This window comes from Chenopodium quinoa, unplaced genomic scaffold (assembly GCF_001683475.1).
Source record: "Chenopodium quinoa cultivar QQ74 unplaced genomic scaffold, ASM168347v1, whole genome shotgun sequence".
Classification (NCBI taxonomy): Eukaryota; Viridiplantae; Streptophyta; class Magnoliopsida; order Caryophyllales; family Amaranthaceae; genus Chenopodium; species Chenopodium quinoa.
In genome coordinates, this window is record NW_018744137.1 from 190,109 (window position 1) to 213,087 (window position 22,979).

The window sequence follows — 22,979 nt, forward strand, 5'->3', positions numbered from 1 at the left end:
TTGTTGATATTCTCTGCTAATCAACAAGGTCCAAAGTTCGAATCTTTGTTATAGCCTTTGGACAAGATTTATTTCACTAATTGGTTAAATGTTACTTGGTCTCGTAAGACTCGGTCTATGATGGTTCATGAGTTTGCGTTGTCAATATATTGAAACTTAATTAATCTTGGGAAATTCTACATGGTGGCCCTAAGTTTCGACCTAATCTATACGGTGACATACCAAACTTTTTCATTCTACGCTATGGCACTAAGTTTTTGTTTATTCTACGCAGTGGCACAATTAAGCCTTTAAGCTAGCCATTTAGACCCTAAGCATGTTTTATTAACCATTCTAATTGAAATTACTAACCTAACCCCTACTCTAATCAAAATTACAATTAAACTAATTTAAAAGGAAAGAAAACCAATTAAAAGGTCCATTGCAGCTTTGATTTCAACTAAGAAAATTGCACTTCGATTTTTTATTTCAATTTGTACTAAGAAGTCCATTGCAGCTTCGATGACGTTCTTGCCTAGAAGATCTGACAGTGAGATATGTTTGTTATCCTTGACTGAAACAAGGTAATTAAAAGCCGTATCAGTAGGAAATAAGAGGGAGTCCAAGGAAAGCGAGGTGAGCCTGTCAGTCTCTTGGCGGGCAAGGGCTTCAGCCGCAAAGGGATACATATCTGTGACGGAGTTTGGGGTGTGTGTGATAGCATTAGTAGCCCTGCGTTCCATAAATTTACCGTGAGGTCCAAGAACGATCAACTGATCACGGGGCGTATCATCGTGATACTCACACACATTGCGGCTTTGACAGTCGTCAAAAGGCAATACAAACCATGAAGATGAAATTGTGTACTCGTACTCCCATTTCATCTCATTCTCTTCCTCTCTTCTGTCTTCAATTGATCCCCAAATATTTAGGGTTTCTCCTCCTCAATTTACGCTTAAATCGACAAATGCGCTTAATTTCACGCTTTGATTTCAATTGCAGATAAGTTAGGGTTTATCTGCTATTCGATTCGAGAATGAAGGTTTTGTAGACTCAATTCGTAAAAAGGAGGTTGCGATGGCGGCGCCGAGAATTGTGATTGGAGGAGCTGGAGGGAAGGTTTAGAGATGATTAGAGCGTCAAAATCGAGGATTCGCTGTTGAGTAAGAAAACGAGATTAGAAGGAAGCTTAAAACCTTAACTTGGTCACTGCGTAGAATAAGCGAAAACTTAGTGTCATAGCGTAGAATAGAAAAGTTTAGTATGTCACCGTATAGATTAGGTCGAAACTTAGGGTCACCATGTAGAATTTCCCATTAATCTTTTGCATAAGACTTAGTCTATGATGGTTCATCAAACCATCAAATACATGGAGTAAACATGGTCGATGTTGATATTACTTCTCAAGTTATTCCAAGCTTATATCGAATAACAGTTTGACCACATACAATATGCATCTAGCCAAACAACGATGTTGGTGGCTTTAGAACCAAACCTCCCTGTCGACTATTCAACCTTACAATATGTAGACGACTAGTGTGAGGTAATCACTCTAGCCAATTCAGTTACAAGAAGTTGATATATAGAATTGTCGAAGTACTAGGTATTTTTTATAGATAGTGTACTAGTAGAGTAGTAGCATAACAACATATTCATAGGGGAGAAAATAAAGGAATTTTAGTTGGGAAAACAACATATAAATAGGGAAGATCGAAACGATATTTTAGTTAAGAAATATATGTGTACCTTTTTTCGGTTGAGAGAAATTGAACTAGAAAGATCATTTTTATACTTGTTTTGAAATTGAGGTTGAGGCGATGGAGTAAGGGCATGTTCTCATTGACTGAACTGGACTGAACTGAACTGAAATGAATATTTTATAAGAGAAGGAAATTAGGAGCTGAACTAACTGAAATGAACTGAACTGAACTGAATTTCAACGTAAGAGAACAAGCCCTAATTCTACCGCCTTCAAACTTTATCCCTTCTCCATTTTGACCTGGAAAATGTTAATTTATACTTTCTCTATTCTTTTTTACTTGATCCATTTCTTTTATCACGCTTCCATTGTAATGTTGCCTTTTGTTACATCTAAGTCACGCCAAACTATGATTATGGCATTTGCTAAGCCAATAAGCTATGCTTTACTAGTTTACTCCCCCTCCCCCCCCCCAACAAAATAATAATAATAATAATAATAGTATGTACTTCCTACCACCTTCACATATTATAATCCTCTCATATAGGCTCTTTTTGGATACATTTAGGACATGTTTCTAACTCTCTATAAGCTATTTTCGTTTTTTTTAATCTTTAATAATGTACAAATATGAATTTATATAGGAAAAATACACTTTAATAATCCCAACTATGGACGATTTACCTACAATAATCCCAACTATCGTTTATTCTACAATAATCCCAACTATTAGGTCAGTTTTCCTCCACCACTCCCAAAAACCGGTTACCTGCTAAAAGGGTAAAATTTTTATTTTTTTGTTTTTTAAATGACACATGTCAGTACATGAGTGGCCTAATATTACAATAAAAAAAAAGGAAAAAAAAAAACCATCCCAGCCACCCCTAGGGCCCTAGCTCACCGGAAACCGCCCAAACCACCCAGCCACCGCGAAACCCTAACCCCACACCACCTAATCTCGACGGATGTTGGCCGCCCGCCCCCACTAACCACCAAACCTAGCCGGCCGGCCCTCTACGACCCCACTAACCACCGCAGCAACACCCACGAAACTCCCTTATCTCTCCTTCTCGTGCCTCTTTCTCTCTCCTCCTCCGCGTTGACGAACTACCACCAGCACCACCAACCTGAATCGCCACCGCTGCCTGCCGCTACTGCTCCCCCTCCTTCTGAACTTCTTCCTTCTCCAACCCCAAAACCCGGCAGTCACCCCTAAACCACCAATCGACCATTCACCTAACCCCAAGAACAACCAACCACCTACACAACTATTGCTCCATTCGCAAACCCGCACCGCAGCGACGAGACCCTCCCAAAACCACCAACCACGATAGGCAAGCAATTTGACCTCCAATAATCACCCCTACTTTCCCTCCTTCGTCGGAAAATCGAAAAACCTTATTAGTTTCGCTAGCGGATCTAGGCGAAAAAAAGGATAAGGAGGGAGGTTAGGGTGGTTTCGCGAGCAAGGTGGTTGTTTTCGATAAAGTGGAAGGGGATAATGGAGGTTCCGGCGAGGTGGGGTGGTGGAATCTGGTTGGGCTAGGGGATGGGGGTGGCTGGAATGGAGGAGAGGGGTTTTTTTTTCCAGTTTTTTTAATTTTAATTTTAATTTTTTATTTTTTTGAACCACTTACGTGATGCCACGTGTCAAAGCAACCTGTTATATCAGGTTGATGACCGGCTGGGTCTGCTCTAGGATAACTGGGTGCATAGTTGGGATTATTGTAGAATAAACGATAGTTGGGATTATTGTAGGTAAATCGCCCATAGTTGGGATATTAAAGTGTATTTTTCCATCATAATATTAATTATATGTTTTTTTAAAAAAGACTTTGAAACAATATAATGCATAAATCAAGACAAATCTACCGATATTTTACATAATTTTTTATTTTTTATGAAATTGTTTTACATAAATACTTCGTATATGCCCTCAAAAAAAAAACACTTCGTATATAGTTATTTATCTTATTTCTAAATGAATAAGGGTTTGTTCTCATTGACTGAACTCAACTAAACTGAGCTGAGCTGAACTGAACTGAATTGAACTGAAATGAATATTTTATAAGATTAGAAAATTAAGAGCTGAACTGAACTGAAAATAAACGTATGAGAACATGCCCTAAATATCATAAGATTCATAGCTAAAATTGTTTTCGTTTCAAATTGAATATTCCGCAATTATACCTAAAAAAGGAGGGGACACAATTAACACTTTGTTTGGATAGGAAGAAATGGAAGGAAAAGAAGAGAAGAGAAATGGAGGGGGACAAAATCTCTTGTTTGGGTAAAAGATTGGGGGAAGGAAGGGGAAGGAGAGGGAGGGATCCATTTTCCCTTCCTCTATAATAACCATAATCTCTCCAAAATTGGAGAGATTTGGAGGGAAAATGGAGCTCACCTCCCCTCCCTTTCTTTTCCCTTCCCTTCCTCCATTTTCCCTCCCCTTCTTTTCCTTCCTTCTTTGCTATCCAAACAAAGCGTAAGGGATTTCTATTTGTTTTGAGGAAGCATGAAGCATCAAATCTTTCAATTGACCTACAAGCTATTAGGGCCTATAAAACAAAGTATATAACCACCACCAATATCACATCTCATCCTTACATTCATAAATTAAATAACTATATGAATATGATTCTTTTTTTTTTTTCCAATTTATTTTTGTTGGTAGTTGCCAATTAATTAATTAACAAATATACAATTTTTCCTACAAAATAAAAAAGTAAGCACACTGATTGTCTGATTTTGTAATTACTGGTTACTTTATATGCAGTCAGAGCATATGCTATTATGCTTATAGAAAATGGGCATAAAACAGTATAACTGAACCACCTTATCAAATCTATTTTCTTTTTCTGAAAAAATCATGTCTTGAACTTTAGACTATAATATAAAAGTTTTATATTTTTTTATGATGACTTTATAAAAGAAATAATATTAGAGAAGATTATGAAAGGTATTTAACCACAAAAAATAAAACAATAGCAAAAGTATCACCGTCAAACCAATTAAATTGTCCTAATGCGAGGACAAAAGTAAACCAACTGTATGTTTATAATCAAGAATTTCTAGCTCAAATTATTATTTTTATAGAAAAATGAAAAGTGGCCAGATTCTTTCTAGCTTTATTCCCATTGTTTGGAATGGAATGAATAATAATAAGGGAAACAATGGAATTTTTACCGTACAAAATATGAAGATAATGAGATAGGTGGAAGAATAAAAAATTGTAAAAAAAAATAATAGTAGAGAGAATTGGAGGAGAAAGAATATAAAATTAATATAATATTATTCATGGTGGGTCCATTATGTCAGAGAAATTAATTAAATATTGTAAAAGATTTTCAAATAAGGAAATGAGAGAAATTAATTAAATATTGTAAAAAATTTCCAAATAAGGAAATTTATCAAGTATTTAAAAATTAAAGGAGTACTTCACTACTTCGTAAGTTCGTATGAAATTTGAAAGGAAGGAAAATGAAAGAATTGAAAAATCCTTAATAAATAGGGGGAAAAACATCACATTATAATCCACTTTTACTTTCATTACATTATAAATTATACGGAAGTTCTGAATTTTAAGGATTAAACCAACTAAATGCTTAAATAGCAAGTGTTGGTGTTTAAATAGAGTAATACCTAACTAGTAACTCAGAAAATCCTTTCAAGTCAATGTTAAATAAAAACTTAAAATCATACATAAGAGAAATAATCTTGGGGGGGGGGGGACTGGGGTAGGGATGTAGGGCTTGTTCGGCGTTAGCTTTTGAGTAGCTTTTAGGTAGCTTTTAGTGGTTTGACCAAGTCAAACCACTACTCAACAAAAAATGTGAGTGTTTGGCAAAGTAGTGGTTAGGGTAGCTTTTAGTGGTGGAGGTAGCTTTTGTGAAAAGTTAGAAACATTAGCTTTTGAAATTAGAGGTAGCTTTTCAAGTAGCTGTTGAAAATTTAATCTATAATTTTAAAAATAAAAAAAGTTGATTTTTATATGTAACAACTAGTCAAACACTACTTTACCGAACACTCATATCTAAATTATTTATCTTCACAGCTAACAGCTTGTTGACAGCTAACAACTACCTACACAGTTAACAGCTACCTCCACAGCTACAACTACCTTCACAACTATATTTTGCCGAACACGCCCGTAAATGACCAGCTTTTAGGACTATAGAAGCATAAAATTATACTGTAAATCTATAAGACTGCTACCACATACAATGATAGTATGACACATAACATTATGGCATATAGCTTGATTAAGGTATACTTAAAAAAAATCTGAGTTATTAGAATAAATATCATATCTTTCCTTCTTTATGTAAGTTTACATCAAATCTTTTAGTTAAAGATGTCATTAACAATATATGAGAAAATTAATAGACAACTTGTCATTGTATGATGACTTATCTCACCAAATAAAATTGTATAATGACTTAAATAGAAATGTTGTCAAATTGTTAAGAACCACCAAAGTAACCCTAATAGTTTAATAATATTTTTGTAGGACAATAATTAATAATATATATTATTTAAAATAGATTATGAAGTTTCCCCATACGAAGTATATACTTATTTATTTCCAAAAAAAAAAAAAAAAGGTATATAAATTTATAGTATTATAAGAGGTTACTTAAAAATCTTTGTATGTTAGATTGGGAATTTATGTACCTGTAAAAAACAAAAAAAGACTGGGGATTTATGTGATAACGATTTTATGATAAAATAAAGGAAAATTCACAAAGTTTCATATATGACTGGTCATATCGTGTAGATGGGGATTATTTGGTCATAGGTTTCTCGGTCAAGGTTACTCGATCGGGTAAGGAATTACCCGATCAAATGTTACTCGACCAGGAATTATCCGGTCAATGTTTTGATGTGTAATAACTGGTCACATAATACAACCAGTCACACAAAAAACACGTATTTTATAATAAAATAAAGGAAAATTATAAGGTAAGGGTCTGTTCTCTTACGTTGAAATTCAGTTCAGTTCAGTTCAGTTCACCTCCTAATTTTCTTCTCTTATAAAATATTCATTTCAGTTGAGTTCAATTTAGTTCAGTTCAACTCAGTTCAGTCAATGAGAACAGACCCTAAATGTGGTTTTCATAATTTTACTGGCCAAGGGTTGAAAGCCCATTACCTAACGGGACCCTATTAGGCTTCTGAAGGAATTTCTTCTTTGCGCCAATTTGTGGGGCTGAGGATAGTGGGCTCCAACGTTGATTTCCTTCATCTTGAAGGCTTCTTGTTTCCACTTGAATCTCATGTCATGAATCATGAGTTAGGCTCCTACGGCTTTTATGGATGCTAGGTGACTACAATTATCCACCAAATTATAAGCAATACGGATTATTTCATACCGAGTATTAGGTAATTCCTGAGTCATGCTTTATTTTATTTTAAGACTAATGTGAAGAAATTTTTTAGTTATAATAGTACATGATATAAAAATCCAAATTTCTTACTTTAGTTTTTTAGATTTATTACGAAATATATCAAAATAGGTAAGAGGGTATTAAAGACAAAAAATGAAAACAACATTTGGTCTTAGATCATGGACATCAATCTTCATAATTAATACTTTAACCAACCTAACTAATTGAGATTCACTTTATATCTTTATCGTCCATGTGAGATTCTATAATTGATGAACACAATAAGAGATAAAGAGGTTGGTTCACCACGAATGACCTCCCAAAAAACTACATTTTCTATGATCTACAATGTGAATAATCATAACTACAATGCCTGATGAGTAAGTATAACCTTATATAATTGATTTAGCTTCAATATATCAACATTACAATTTTATTTATGTAAAGTGGTCAAAATACATTTTAGCGAGTGGGATTCAATAAATTTTAATGAGATCAATATCCAAACCCAAGGCATCAGCGTGATTTTACGCAAACATGTAATAAAGTCGAACTTCATCATACACTTTAGGGCACCAATATAAAACTTTTCAAAAATCATTATCAAGGTAGACATCGACATAAATCTCCTATCATACCTAAGAATTGGACGTCTTGGAAGCCACATTCACACCTGAACAAATAGAACAAGGCCTATGCTTTGCAAATAATTGCACCACACTCCACTACGTAGTAGTGTAGTACGTACCACAACAAGGACAGAAAAACCTAAGTGTTTCCAAACTCAAAAGATTGTGTTTGATTCACTCTCATTGAACCTAAAGATAGTTATGATGTTTATGAAGATCAAGTGAAATTAAAGGGTGGTGGGGTTGTCAAGTTGTTTAAGAGCCAATATGGCTACTGGGTTAGACTTAGCTGTACAGTGGAGGGGACCCTACTATAAAGGGATAATAAAGAGCCAATAACACCCTTCAATCACCTCAGCTTTGGACGTTAACTTGTCAAGGCCAATCATTCATTCCAAATTTAGTCAAAAGTATTAAGGATCTTCCTTTGATCTTGTAAAGCCTTTTTTGGCATAGTAAGCCTTTGAGGGTTTATTACCATAATTATATTATGGTTCTCTTTAATGGTGATTTATCTTAGGATGCCAACTATGATTAGCGAAAATTAAGCTGACATTGAAGTTAACTTGTAAGCTTTTTATATCTTAAGTCGAAAATGATAGTAATAGATTTTTTTTTCTCAAGTCTATATATAAATTAGTTTTGATTATAATCGCAAAATATGTTCTAATCAAAATAAATCAGTGTCTGTATTTTCTCAAATTATATAAGCCTTTTAAATCAGTATTAATCATTATTAATCAACGAAAGAGGTTTTATTGTAAAAAAACACATTATTAATCAATATTCAGGAGACCACCTCCATATAAATTTGATGAAGACAATTGTTTTCATTAAAGACTTTTCTTCAAATAAAAACATGAGTAGATACCATCCTAATCTAATCAATTATCTTAGCCAATAGAGATAAGACATTCATTTGACATGATATATTCATAACCTATCCTAATATCTTGATGTGAATTATCATTATTGGTCATAAAATTGGTATCTTAAATTGTGAGCATGGTAATAAAAAAATTAATAATAATATCGAGATTGTCAACATAGACAATCTTTGACATGTATTGAATCAATAAAGACTTCAATCTTGAAATTGGCCTTGTTTGGCAAATGGCGGTCGGCTGTTGGCTGGTTCACTTGGCTTGTTTAACCAGCTGGTATGTTTGGCTGTTTATAATGGCTTTTGAAATTGGCTGTTAAAGCTGGCTGTTTATAAAAGTATTTGGTAAATTAATTATTGGTAGTTGGCTGTTTATTAGATAATTTGTGGGCCAACAAGCTAAAAGCCAACAAAAAAGTTACTCAAAGCATCTTTTTCATTTTGGTTTAAAAGCTAGCTTTTTTACTGGCTAAAAAGCCAATTACCAAACACATTTTTTAGCTGTTTGACCTCATAAAAAAGCCAAAAGCTAACCAAAAAGCCATTTACCAAACATGGCCATTATATAAGCTAGGGAATAATTATGTCACTCAAAAATGCTTAATAAGTCACCAAACCAATATGTTTTATGAATTTCTACTCAATTAATATTTACAGTACATATTAAACTTTTTTTTTTATTTTTTTTTACTATTACGGGGTACAATATTTAGTAAATCATGTAGTCACATGAACTCTATTTTCTTTTTAAATTATACATTACAATTGCATAAAATGAGAGGAAGTAATATACTATAGAATAAAAGTATGGAGTTTAATTATGTTTCTTTTTTTTTTGTTTTTCAATGCAACAATTCCCAAACAAAAAACAAAAAACAATTACTCGTAGAATAAAAGTATGGAGTTTAATTATGGTTATTAAAATTTTCAATAACTAGCCAAAGAAAAAAACAAAAAAACAATTAGAAAGCATTTGCCAAAATTTTCATATAGGTGTAGTTATTGGAATTCCATGCAAATTTCTCATGTGAAATTCTTAGGAAAAGATAAATCATGTTTGATAGAAAATATGATATAAAGCTAACTTCATAAAAATAAGGATAGGTAAATAGCTTCACTCATACGAAATAATTACATTATTTTGAGAGTTTCAAGTTTCTAAAGAAGTTTCACTTCTCAAATTCTACTACTTCATGCTACCCAAACATGTCAAATTCTTCTATTTTACTACAACCAAACAAGATTTAAACTGTCCTTGCTAATCTTCTACATATACACAAAATCCTGACCACTCCAAAGCTTAGGTATTTAGAAATGAAACTCTATCACAACACTTCATGTCTCAAAGTAGTGGTTACGGAGACTTCCAACACATTTCAGACAACCTTTGAAAAACAAAATAAATACACTAATTTCGATTGGTATTTAAGACCCAATGACAAAATTACAAAATTTTATGGTAGATAGAAATTTGAGTAATTGAGATATTATTTTTTATGACCAAGTTGGCTCCTTGTGTCATAAAAGGAAATCTTTAGCATTAACGCAACAATTTTCCAACAAATATATCAAAAATTAGAAAAAATTAAGAACCCTTTCTCAAAGGGCCCTACATCATATTAAGTCTTTTAGAATTCTTCCATGTAATAGCCACAAGCTGCATTCAAGTGCTAACTTTCATTTCCACCAACCATATATGCAAACCTACCTTAACACTAAAATGTTTACAAACCTACCATCAAAGCCAAAAAAATCTACACACATGAGAGATGAATTGACAGAAATGCCCTTCAATCAATGTCTATCATCAATTAAAGTAGAAATGGATCTTTTGTTTTTGGTGCAAGAAACTATTGTAATTTGTAGTTGAGAGAGGGGGAAAAAATTAGCAAATAAATTCAGCAAACTTAATTAATTAATAGTTTAATTAATTAACAGTTAATTTGTAATAAATTTTGTTTCAACACGATTTAAAATAGTAACACTTGCCTTTTTAGTAACTTTTGATTACGTCTCAGTCTACACTACTATTTACGATTACATGTGTGCGTGTTTACATTGCTTTACTTTCCTTTTTTTATTTTTTTAATACATGTCAGGTTAATACTCGACGGTATAAATAATTTGAAACAAAGGAAGTAAAGATATTTAACCTTCCTTTCACCCATCAAATAAGATTTTGTCTTCATCGTACAAGTCTAGCAAAGAAATATTTTATTGTGCTTTCTTACAACTGCTGTCAATTTCAACAATTTGTTTATCAACCACAATATGCCAAACGAAGTCAGTCTCACTATTTTGATTAGCTGTTAGGTAAAGGCAAGTATCCAGTTGTCTGCAACCATTGATTTTTACCAATTTTTTTTGAGGTTTATGTGCTTACACTATTAATCGCAATTTAACAAGTACCTATATTTTATGGGCTTGAATTAGCTAATTCTAAAAATATCCAAGTGTAATGTAACCAATGGGCTCTTGTAGGTCCACAAGATTAGCCAATATAATCAAGACATCCGGATTTTTAAAATTGTAACCACTAAAATCATGAAATTGACTAATCCAAAACAATGATCTAGAATCTCTCGATTCTTCAAATTAATCACTAAAACTATTGATCTAGAATTAACACCACTAAAGTTGAATAGGGAATCAACTTAAGAACTTTCTTGCAACTTTACAATGATGTTCGGTTAAAAAGTTAATTATATTGAACATAACTATTCATATTTATTAGTAGTGTACTAGTGTTAGAAAAAAAAAACATGTCAATATTCATACTATATGACTTCTCACATAGGTAAAACAAATTTATAAAGTAGTACTCTTTTTACCTTAAAATTAACTTTTTAATTTTTCATTTTATTTTATTCCAAATTATTTGCATTTTTTTATTAAAAAACTTTTTGTTGTCTACATTTCTCATAAGATGGTATTCAATATTATCATTTTTCTCAAACAACACTTTTATCTTTCTTGAAATTTATGTCAAAATGATTAGGGGAATTTAAATGAAACAAATAGAGCAACCTTTTACATGTTTTACTCAAGCTTTTTAATATACAGAGTAGTAATTTTTTGTCCATAACAACTTAGAGTGTGTTCTACTTCATAATTTTCACTTACTTGCACCCAACCTTAAAATAAGAGACTTTATCAAAACTTATTTTGTTGCAATTATAATTTTATCTAAACTCGTGAATATACGAATAAATTTACTATGTAATACACAGGATATGAGCTTATTTTTTTTTTGAAACAAGTTGAAAGTAAAGTAAGCAAATCAGAGGCTAGAGGATTGCCAGTACTTCAGAATTACTCCATAATCAATCACAATTGGTCTTGTATGGACTCCGTCTACAATAAATTAATGTAGACCCAAAATTTGACACTTTCAAATAGTATAATCACATTCTGGATGATATAATCACTTTTTTAGACGATATAATTATCTTTTTGTGAGTCATATTTTGAATTATATAATCTCATACTTATTAACAATTTAATGAGATTATATAATTATATAAAATTTAAAAATCATATTTTGAATGGATGTAATTTACTTTTAACTAGATGTAAGCCCGTGCGATGCACGTTTCTAGTAAATTATTTTATTTAATATAAGATTTTGTACATTTATGAAGATCATTCATGAAATATTTGGATAAAATTTCTAATATCATAAGATATTTTTTTTGTTAATTTAACACTAAAGATATATATTTCGTTATTTTATTTATTTTACATGGTGCTTGAATATAAAATCCCAAATATGTAATTAAATATACATTAAATAATAAATTTATTGTACATGTCATCTTTTTTATGAGAGATGGAAATTAAGAGCTGAACTGAATTGAACTGATTGAAGATGAACTAAACTGAACTGAAATTAAGCTGAAGTGAACAGGCCCTAAATGACATTTTTTTTATTGTAATTATAAATTTTTAAAAAATATCTTATAATTTTTATGTGTTTACGCAATACATTGTTTTTAATAAAACATTTTGACTTTTATCACTAAAAAAATCAAGAAATTATGGTGCACCATTCAATAAACTATCCAGACATCGTCTGGGAATAACACTAATTTATATAATAGCAGTCCAAAGACATCAAGTTGTTCATTCTAAAAAAAACAATAAAAGAGTACAAACAGATGTAATTTAAGGATAAAATAAATTTGTTTGCAAGTATAACCAACAATATGCATCCAATAAAAACTCATTGTGAAATGGAGATAATCTAAGTAAATAAGAATGAACTTTCTTAGTCACTATGTGATTTTTTTTGGGTGTTTAGAGAGTCATTGAGACAAGTGATGAGACTCGATCTCAAAATTTCTTGAAAATGGGAGGTGAGCTGAATTTATATATGGTAATTATTAAAAATTAGAGAGAATTTTCTAAATTTCTCTCTCTATATAAGGACAAACATAGTCCTATGAGATTTAGTTTTATTCGTCTCGATGAGTACATTATTAATATCTAATTTTTGTAATATTTGCTAGGGAGCGATTATATATATTTGCGATCAAAGATTTGCATTGATATATGTAAAAAAGATAATTATTAGTTTTATTTATAGTTTATATTTTAATTATTTACTATTCGTGCGATGCACGGTTCTAGTAAATATTTTTATTAATTTAAGATTTTTTATATGAAGATCATTCATTAGATATTTGGATAAAATTCCTAATATCATAAGATAATTTTTTTTTTAAAAATTTAACACTAAAGTTATCTTTTGTAGGTTTATTTATTTTACGTGGCGCTTGAATTTAAAATTCCAAACCTTATTCTTTAATTTTTCTTAGGTGACAATTTAATTTTTTTAATAAAAAATAAATGAAAAATCATTTTATTTATTGGTTAAAATAAGTCCTTTGCATATGCGTTTTTTTTATATAATCGTTCTCTTTCAAAATGTTAGTCTCATCTAGAATATTTTAACTATTAAAAAAAATTAGGGAAATCTTCTAATTGAATTTCTCTCTATATATAAGAAAAACATAGTGATATGAGATTTAGTTTTATTCGTTTCGATGAGTACATTATTAACATCTAATTTTTATAATATTTGATAGGGAGAGATTAAAGATATTTACGATCAAAGATTTACATCCATATATGTAAAAAAGATAATTATAAGTTTTTTAAATAATTTAAATATTAATTGTTCACTCTTCGTTATTTTTACCTAGGTGGCAAAATTCTTAAATCTTATTCGTCACTTTTTCTTAGGTGGCAAGTGAATTTTTTAATTCTAAAATAAATTATTAATCAAAAATTCATTGGTCAAAATAATACCTTTTTTTATGTGGCGCGCCGAATGCTTCCGAAAAATGCCTACTTTATTTATATATATATATATATATATTAGATTTGATACTTTTTATAATGATAAATTCACTTTTTGAGGGATACAGTTACATAACAGTTTCAGGATGATATAATCACATTTCGTAGTGATATAATCACATTTCGTATGATATAATCACATTCGTATGATATACTAGAAGGTTGGGTATACAATAAATTATTATAGATCGAGTCTATTCTAGTCTTTACCAATCACTTATTGCACGGAATATCAAGCCAAATCAAATAAACACACTAAATACAGTAGGCAGGAAGAGTGCTCAAAATTATGCTTGGAGAAAAAAAAAAAAACAAAAACAAAAACAGTGCTTTTCAATTTACCTCTACTTTAGTACCGCACCTAAATGGTAAATATACTCCTAGATTCTTCTTCAGGCGTGTTAAAATATCCTACCCTTTAACAGTAAATATTTTTTTTTTAAAAAAAAAGAATACGTTAAACTGTTACTGCCTTACTGGTAGTTAAAAAGTGGGGAGTAAACATCTCACTGAAAAAGATGTCGTAAACAACTTAAACATCATAAAAAAAAAGGGGGGTTTTGAATAAAGAAAAATACTAGCACCTGTAGAATTCAAACCAATTACTGTAAACGATTTACTCTTCCTATAATTTTACTTATTCGAGCATAAAAGACTTAGAATAAAAATCTATGTGTTATTTGTACAGTTTTACTTTCATTCAGAACAGTACAGAATTAGTATTGGTTAACTAAAATTAGCATAAACCGGAAAACAAACTCCTTCCTCAAATTTACGACGAAAGTCTCTTTACAGGTATTGGGGTAATGTTGACGTACACCAAGAAGCAAATTAGTAAAACACTTTACTCCAAATTTACCACATTTACTATTGAAGCTAACGGAAGTTAAAATTCTCCCCTTCAAGTTGCCAAAACCCCCAGCTTGGAAAATATTGGACGGTCCAAAAATTCTCTCCAGCATCCTCACATGTCTTTATCATCTTTTGCTCTCTCTCTCTCACAAACAAGTACCAATTTATATTATACTTTTATTTTACAATATGATAGATTCCCTAACCCAAAGTTTTCTTCTTTTCAAGAAAAAAAAAAAAAAAACTCTGTTCTCTCTCACTCTGTTTCTGTTCTGAAATCAATCACTTTCTCTTTAAAATTCTTTATTTTATTCGTAATTCACCTTTTTCAGCTCTATAAGATCCCATCTATTTCTCAACCCATTTCCCCCCTCTTCTCTTTCTCTCTCCTCTCTTTTCCTAATCTTTGTTCATAATTCTGCTCCTTTGTTTCCTCAATTTTCTGGGTTTTTTTTTTCCTCAACCATTTTTTTTTCAGGAAATTCAAGTATTTTTCTGGAAATTCTGGATTTCTGAAAAATACCTTGATGCGGAATACCTGGGTTTTAATGTTTGAGATTCATGTCTCCAATTCTCAGTGAACTCTATGTTTCTGGGTTGATGATAAATTCCACATATAGGCGCAGGACCCATCTAGTTCAATCCTTCTCTGTTGTCTTCCTTTACTGGTTTTACTACATCTCATAATCCTTGCTCATTTCTCCCCCTCTAAATTAGTTTTAGCTGCTATAATTACTACTATAATCTATCTTATACAGGAAAAAAAAAATTATATCATATAAATATATACCAATATAGTGTCAAATAAAACTTAAAATCCCCTGTTTTTCATCTTCAGAGTAAGGTATTGGCTAGTAGTTTTCTGGGTCCTGCTATATAGTAAAAGTTAATTTTGTGTGTTACTCAAAATATTAAATTTGTTGAGAATGGCTTCACCTGGGGGTGGTACATCTTCTGGGACATCATCATTGCAGCAGAATTCGAGCTCGGAGGAGGAGATGCAGATGCAGATAATGGATGAAAGGAAGAGGAAGAGGATGCAGTCGAACCGCGAATCGGCGAGGAGGTCAAGGATGAGGAAGCAACAGCATTTGGATGATCTCATGACTCAAGCTTCCAATGTGAGAAAAACCAACCACCAGCTCTTGAACAACATAAACATCACCACCCAACAGTACCTGAAAATTGAATCAGAAAATTCTGTACTCAGAGCTCAAATGTCAGAACTCAGCAGCAGGTTACAGTCTCTGAATGAGATTATCAGTGCACTCAATTCCTGCAACAACAATCAAAATCTGGGGATTTATGGAGGTGGTGATGATCAAGGAGAAGGGATCTTTCCCACAATTATTCCAGAGCCATTTACAACTGACAGCTTTCTGATGAACCCATGGGATTCTGCTACCTACTCAAATCAGCCAATCATGGCTTCAGCTAACATGTTCCAGTATTAATGGCCATGTTAATTACTCTTAGGAGAGTAAAAATTAGGGAGGATTTTTACCTTTTGAGGATGTTAATTAAGAGGGGGATAATGAAAATGATAATGATAATCCTACTAATTTTCTTTTTTTATTTTTTATTTTGGGGTTTTCTGGGGAGGGGAAATATTCAATAAGTAGAATTTACTACAGGGGGAAAAGGGTATATGGGTTAATTTGTGGTCTTTTCTGTAAATGAATTAATGCAATTATGCAAGTTTGGTAATTAGTGTCCCCATTTGCAGCAATGATATATGTACACAATCTTGCATGTTATATCTTCAAGGATTTAATTTATTTATAGCTCTAATGTGCTTTAAGTTTGTCATCATCTGTTAAAATTAGCTCAGCAAAATTCAGGAGAAAATTGTTTTACCAGAAGTACTTTAATTAATAGCAGATCAACAAAATGGAGATATAACAATCAATCACTATGACTAACATAATATGCTACACAATTGCCTCAAATATACTTGCTTGTAATATCAAAGACTTGTGCCCTCGCTATGAACTACGAGTACAAATACATATATAAGGCCTTCCTGCACTGAGCATGATTGAAAATGAGAGTAACAAAATTAGATAAAAATCAGACACAAGCATGCAGTAATCAGTTCGGTTGTTCACTTATGCTTAGAAATTTATATATGCACTTATCATATTCTCTCAAGAGTCAAGAGTATGAAACTACAATTACTGAAGTAATTTTCAGAAAGTGAAGTAGTTTCTCCGAGTCAACAGTTAGTTAGAAAATGGATCACTTTGTAACAACAGCAACAGGGTTGCAGTTAGCTAGCAAATCGATCACTTAGGTGTTGATAGTTGTTACAACACAGGGATTCGCAGCGCAACTCAATCAGCAGATCAAGGAAGTGTGGAGATAATCCACTGCTGCTTGCCTGTTATGGTCATAGAAATCTGCTCATGCAATCCTCAGGTTTCTAAGAAAAACGGGAAAGAGATGTTTGATGTTGACTGCATGCTTTAACTACAACAGAAATGCACCTATCAAGCACCTCCAAAATCATCATTCCTCAATTGACAGAAATGTATGTGAGTCTAAATTTGAGTTTTACCTCCAGAAAGGAAACTATGTGTCCATGTTAGATGTCGAATTTAGGTCCATCCCACAAAATTACTAAGCACTTAAAGATTGATGATTTCATATAACTAAATCAACAATGGCAATAGCAGCCACTCAGTAGTAACTAGTACAGTATTTTTGATGGGGTTGTGGAGAGGTCTACATTGATACGACTCCACCGGTAAAGGCATACCCTCAGTCGTAATCAAGAAACAGAAACTAAAATAGAGACTTCACCAAGGAAGTGTTTCAAACAGGTAGTCATGTCTATTTTCTTCTACACTGCTCCCTTCCCCCCTCCTTTTTTCTCAACTTTAATTAACCAGGTGTCTTTCATCTCCACCCCTTCTTTTCCCTGTCTATTCTGAGACACACGCTGAAATAGTGAAATATTACCGCCTTCTAAGTAAATCTAGCATCCTCTGGGACACGAAAGTCAGCTTGAACCAATCATCAGTCAGAAGCATTCCTAAGAAACAAATATCTCATCATATTGATGTTCCTAAGTACATCTCTTTTAAACGAGGATAAACATTCTAGTTTGGTTTAGTAAAGGAAAAACAGCGAAATTTGTGAAATACTTAACTCATTTAAAGCAAGCTACAATAATGTTGTCAAAGACATCTTCAAGTTTGTGATACTTAGCAGTTTTGTTACTCTTCAATGTGATCCTTAAACAACCAAGGAAATAAAAGCAATAAACCATCGTCTGTTTTAGTAAAAACATGATATTTTTGGATGCTTCAAATAAGGCCGAAAGTTTAAGAGAACCCACTAGATCCGTGCATGTAACTCAAGCCAAATCCAAAAATCTGGTAACTTAGCATAGGATTCGATTGCTTTACTTCTTTTCTTCCCCATGAATCAATGAGAAGACATGACAATCAAAGTTACAAGTTTACCAGACCATCCTGATCACTGGAAAATCCTAGAGAGATCACAGCAAAAGCCATAAAATAAAGTAAAAGAAAAACTTTTTTTCCCAATCAGTACATTAAAAAAACTCAAAGAACATATTCATACGTAAGTATTTTATTGCATAGAAGGCATTTTCAGTAAAAAACTACCACATCGAAGGAAGTGAAGATCAGTTTTAAAAAGGGTAATCAAAGATCTGATTAAATTTAAAAACCAAAAAAGTCTCTTAAAGGGTGGTGGGAAGAGAATGGAACCATTGAGAAAGAGTCCCACGTGCAAGGGGAACCATGTTCTTAGAGCAAGTTCTGCAAACACAAGATTCTCTCCATAATTCAAGTTCCTAACACAGTACTAATTTAAGAAAGGTCCTGTCCTATTAGACTAAAAATGAAATTAAATACTATGGAGTACTACTTTCTCTTTTACTCCGTATTTTCCAAAGGCAATATTTTAATGTGTTTAACAATTAATAGACATAAAGATTTTGTCATTAAACCCTTAAGACCTTGACAAAATGGGCATAAATGCATGGTTGTCGTTGTAACAATGTAACGTTACAGCCTTATAGGGAAAGAAACTCACCAGAAAAACACACAATAGAAGGTAAAAATTATGCAATGATATGCAATAGTAAGAAAATGAAAGGCAATTCTCCTATGTCTAGAAGGAAAATTTTGAAAGCACCAACATGTCTAGATGGTAGCTAAAGGAAACAGCAATGTGGGGAAACAGAAAGGAAAGGAGAAAGTTAAACTTTCTACAATGTTCATGTGTAGAAAAAGCCAAGATATGGGAAATCATACGAAGTAAATGGTTTCCAACTTGATCCTCTCTGATTATTTTCACAGAAAAAAAAAAGAAAAAAAAAAAAAAGAAGAGGGAATTTAAATCATTGGTTGAAGAGAAAATTGAGGGTTTGATTTCTAATAAGATGCTAGCAACTAATGTATCTCCATTTCAAATAGAGAAACCCAACGAAACAAAATAATTAGACTGAATAGAGATCTCAATCACCCACCAGACCCACTTGGTCATTAATTCTATCATTTTCTTGTATAGTAAATACAAATAATGCTATCAGACAAAAGAATCCTATTTAGTCACAACCTAATTTTATATAAGAACATAGTTCCGTAAGCAATTATGAAACACACTTTCTTGAAAATCTTTTCTATATTGTACCATGTAAGGTAGTCAATGATCACAACTCAAAGTGTCTAGAAATAATGCATTGAAATTTTTATTTTTATAATAAGAAAATATAAGTACGGCCATCACCCGTCTCTTTTTAGGCAAATTATTAGGTGTACTTCAAAGCATGTGCTATTATGCTACAAATAATGGTTTAACCGTGTATATCTAGAAAAATAAGAGATCCAACCCTCATACCGCAATTTAATTTGTAATCACATCGCTAACATGCTCCTAGGCCAACTTATAGGCTGCCACTCTTTCCCAATTAGGCAATTATCTCAAATAAGTGGACATAGGGGAAAAGTTTGAGCTGATTCAGGGTTCATACTGAAGTTTTCCAAGGCATCATACTCAAGTTTATCCTTATAGGAAATAAAAAATTCATAGGAAGGTCAAAGAAGCCTAAGAAGGTGGAGTTGTGTCATTGTTAAAAATATAAGTTGTACTTCATACAAAGTTCTATTTTCCTCAAATTTGATAAAATTACTCAACTCTTCCAAGCTAAGCGAAACCTTGCATGAAAATTAAACATACAATGTTCAACCAAACAACATACGGAGTATACATTTCCTTATATATAACTGCTCGGAGGAAACGATTATTAGACAATATTACTTCCCATGATCAACCACATTTTTTATGCCCTGAGACATTATCTTTCAGTTCTGCAGCTCATTTTGTCTAAAGTTTTTCAAGCAACTCTCTAAGCTTGCTAGGTCTTGTAATATCTAATTTACATCCTTGCCCAAGTACAATGTACCACAATCATTTAGCCAACTAGCCAAGTAAAAGTTCATTCGTTAGTGCTAAGAAAAAGGAATGTAAGTCAAAAATTTCAGTCGCATGTTTACTAGAGTAAAATCAAATGAGTCAGCAAGTAAAAATTATATGCAAGAAAAGATGCATTGCCTTCTTCCATGACAAGACTTCAGAAATTTTGGATAATTAGTAGCTATCATGGACACTAATTTACTTAAGTCCTATATAGAAAACCGAAACTATCTAATAAGACAATCACAAGTTGATATAGGAACTAAATTTAGAGATGTAGGGAGAGCCAAAAGTTCAAAACAAAAAAGCTTAAAACCCAATAAACACTGAAATAAACCAGCACCCCAAAATGACTTCAGAAAATATGAAAAGGATTTGCTGTACTAAACAAGCAACCCCATTGCAGAACAAAATGACTTCAGAAAACATGAAAGGCATTTGCTGTATCGCAAACGTTCATTAATACGTACACACCCATCCTCTGTCACTGGTTTATTTCCATCAATATCCAGCGACACAGGATTGGTGTAAGCACTTTTTCCATCCAGTGGGTTCTTTTACCATTTCTCCCCATATCCAAACACAGAAAATTTCATCCAAACACATTATAAATGTCAATATTGTAAACATTCTCGAACTTTCATATCGAGTAACAATAGAAGAGATGCTAACAGGTCCTACACATATGAAAACAAAAACAACAATCTAGGTCATTGAATATCTTAGCAGTTTGTATGGCTTGGAATAGTCAAGGCTGCTTTTCTTTATAGAGTAAATATCTATTTATATTCTTGCATTCTCGATTTCTCCTTTCAAAGAAACAATGCTTATCAGAAGGGTAGGAAACCTTATCAAAAAAGGAGCATACAGTTCCAACTTAGCATATACTTATTCACCAACCAAACAGTGACACAAAAGTTAGATTGGGAGTAGCATTACAGAAGGCAGACATTAAAGGGAAAACAACAGTAAGCCATTGGTGATAAGAGGAAAACAAACTATAGAAGTAGTGATTTACTCCTTTTTTTCCAACTGACGTCTCTTTTTAATCTTTTTTACTTGGTACTCACCATCAAAGAAGTGGAACTATAAGGTAAGCCGAACTTTACTTTTTGTATTTTAGATACTTTAGAAGTAGGTATGATAAGGGTGATGAAATCTTACATCATCACATCTTTGCACTTTAGAGTATGTGGTTGAATCAGTGCAGAGGAATTCAGGAAAAATAATTCAGAGAGTTAAGAGTTATTATTAGTTTGGTGGATGGTGACAGCATGTGGCCAGCCAAGCCAATTGAATGGCTCACATGGATTAAGGCGAAAAGCAGTACAAACTTTGTTTAATTAGGAAGTATTATAAAATTTAAGACGTGATTAGCGACGCAATCAGTTGCAGGATGGAACTGGCATCTAGATGTGTCCTAAAATGATTATTCTAAGAAAATTGGAGATAAAAAGGAGATGGAAGATGGGGCTTAGATTGAGAGTGTTGTCTTTACCAGCAAAGGGCATAAATTGGTAGGTGAGCAAAAACTACAATAACCAAAATATTACAGTAATAGGTAGACATCATTCAGACAGAAAGACAAGACTATAAGAAAGGGCATCTTAGCCCACAGTTTTAAAAACAAGATCACAGACAATTACATCAATTTTTATTTTCTTTTTGGCTTTTTGGGTTGATTAGGGTGGGACTTGAAACATAGAACATAGTCATTAACTAGATATTATGAACTCTACTTGATAATAGTCATGAACTAAAAATCAAAAACTCTACTTGATTGGGATTTGGAAAATTCCCAAGCAATTTGCTGTAACACTTTACGAATGGCTTATGTTACTATCCGTCTATTGTGCATATGATGATCAAATCCCACTATTCAAAAAGCAGTTCTTTCTTAGTTTCTTACACTTTTTTCTTTTGATCTACTTACTTCAACTTTCAAAAAAATATCTCATGGAGAATTTTTTTTAATTACATATCTACAGCATGGTAGTACAAAAGAAACCCATAATTTGGTATATTAACACAGAGTTTCTCCTGTATGATACTATGATCATGTTTGGTGTGACTTGTTTTAAATTGATATAAAAATTAAGCATTAATTACTTAATGCTCCCAAGTCCCAAATACAATGGATTCACAACTACCCTTCTACTTCCAGGGAATAACCTGGATTTGAAAGCACCAAATATAAGTAACTTAGAACATTCTGAATAATATTCCTTTTAAAAATAAAAAAATAAACAAATCTGGGACCACACAAGAAGATATAAAAACCAAACCTATCAAAACACAACAGGGTTAAACTGAAACATCAACAAAAAGTTTAATTTTAGTTAAACCGAAGCATCATCAAAACATACTTATGGATTTTTTGCTTCCAAGTATCCATGAAGCAGATTTATATTATAATTGTAAATATAATTTAATTCAAGAAATTAGATGAGATTTGAAGTTATTCTTGCAGTAATATGTTCAGCTGAGCTTTAGATTAGGATGAACCTCCATGATCAATCCTTAGATTAGTTTGCGCTAGATCTCTTCTTAAAATTACTCTTTTTTTTTTTTCAATTTAATGATAAAAAATAAAAAATAAATAAAGTAAAAAGGAAAAGATTGGAAACTTTTTCATAATAACCTAGTACCCCTAAAGCAGAACATTTGCAAAGTGATCCTCTTTAAGATGCCAAGGCAAATCTCACCCTCAAAAAAGTAGAGAACAAGTTGGGATATCTTCC

At 32.2% G+C, this 22,979-nt stretch overlaps 1 protein-coding gene across 1 annotated transcript; it reads left to right on the forward strand.

Annotated features, from left to right (window-relative positions):
- The first annotated feature begins 15,023 nt into the window (after nucleotides 1–15,023).
- LOC110692916 (bZIP transcription factor 11-like) lies at nucleotides 15,024–16,574 on the forward strand. Its single transcript, XM_021869992.1, has one exon. It carries the CDS (start codon nucleotides 15,717–15,719, stop codon nucleotides 16,242–16,244), a length of 528 nt encoding a protein of 175 aa, XP_021725684.1. The 5' UTR covers nucleotides 15,024–15,716; the 3' UTR covers nucleotides 16,245–16,574.
- Nucleotides 16,575–22,979: the final 6,405 nt, after the last annotated feature.

Coding starts and splice junctions, on each gene's coding strand:
- LOC110692916 (XM_021869992.1), top strand. CDS start 15,717: ATGGCTTCACCTGGGGGTGGTACATCTTCTGGGACATCATCATTGCAG.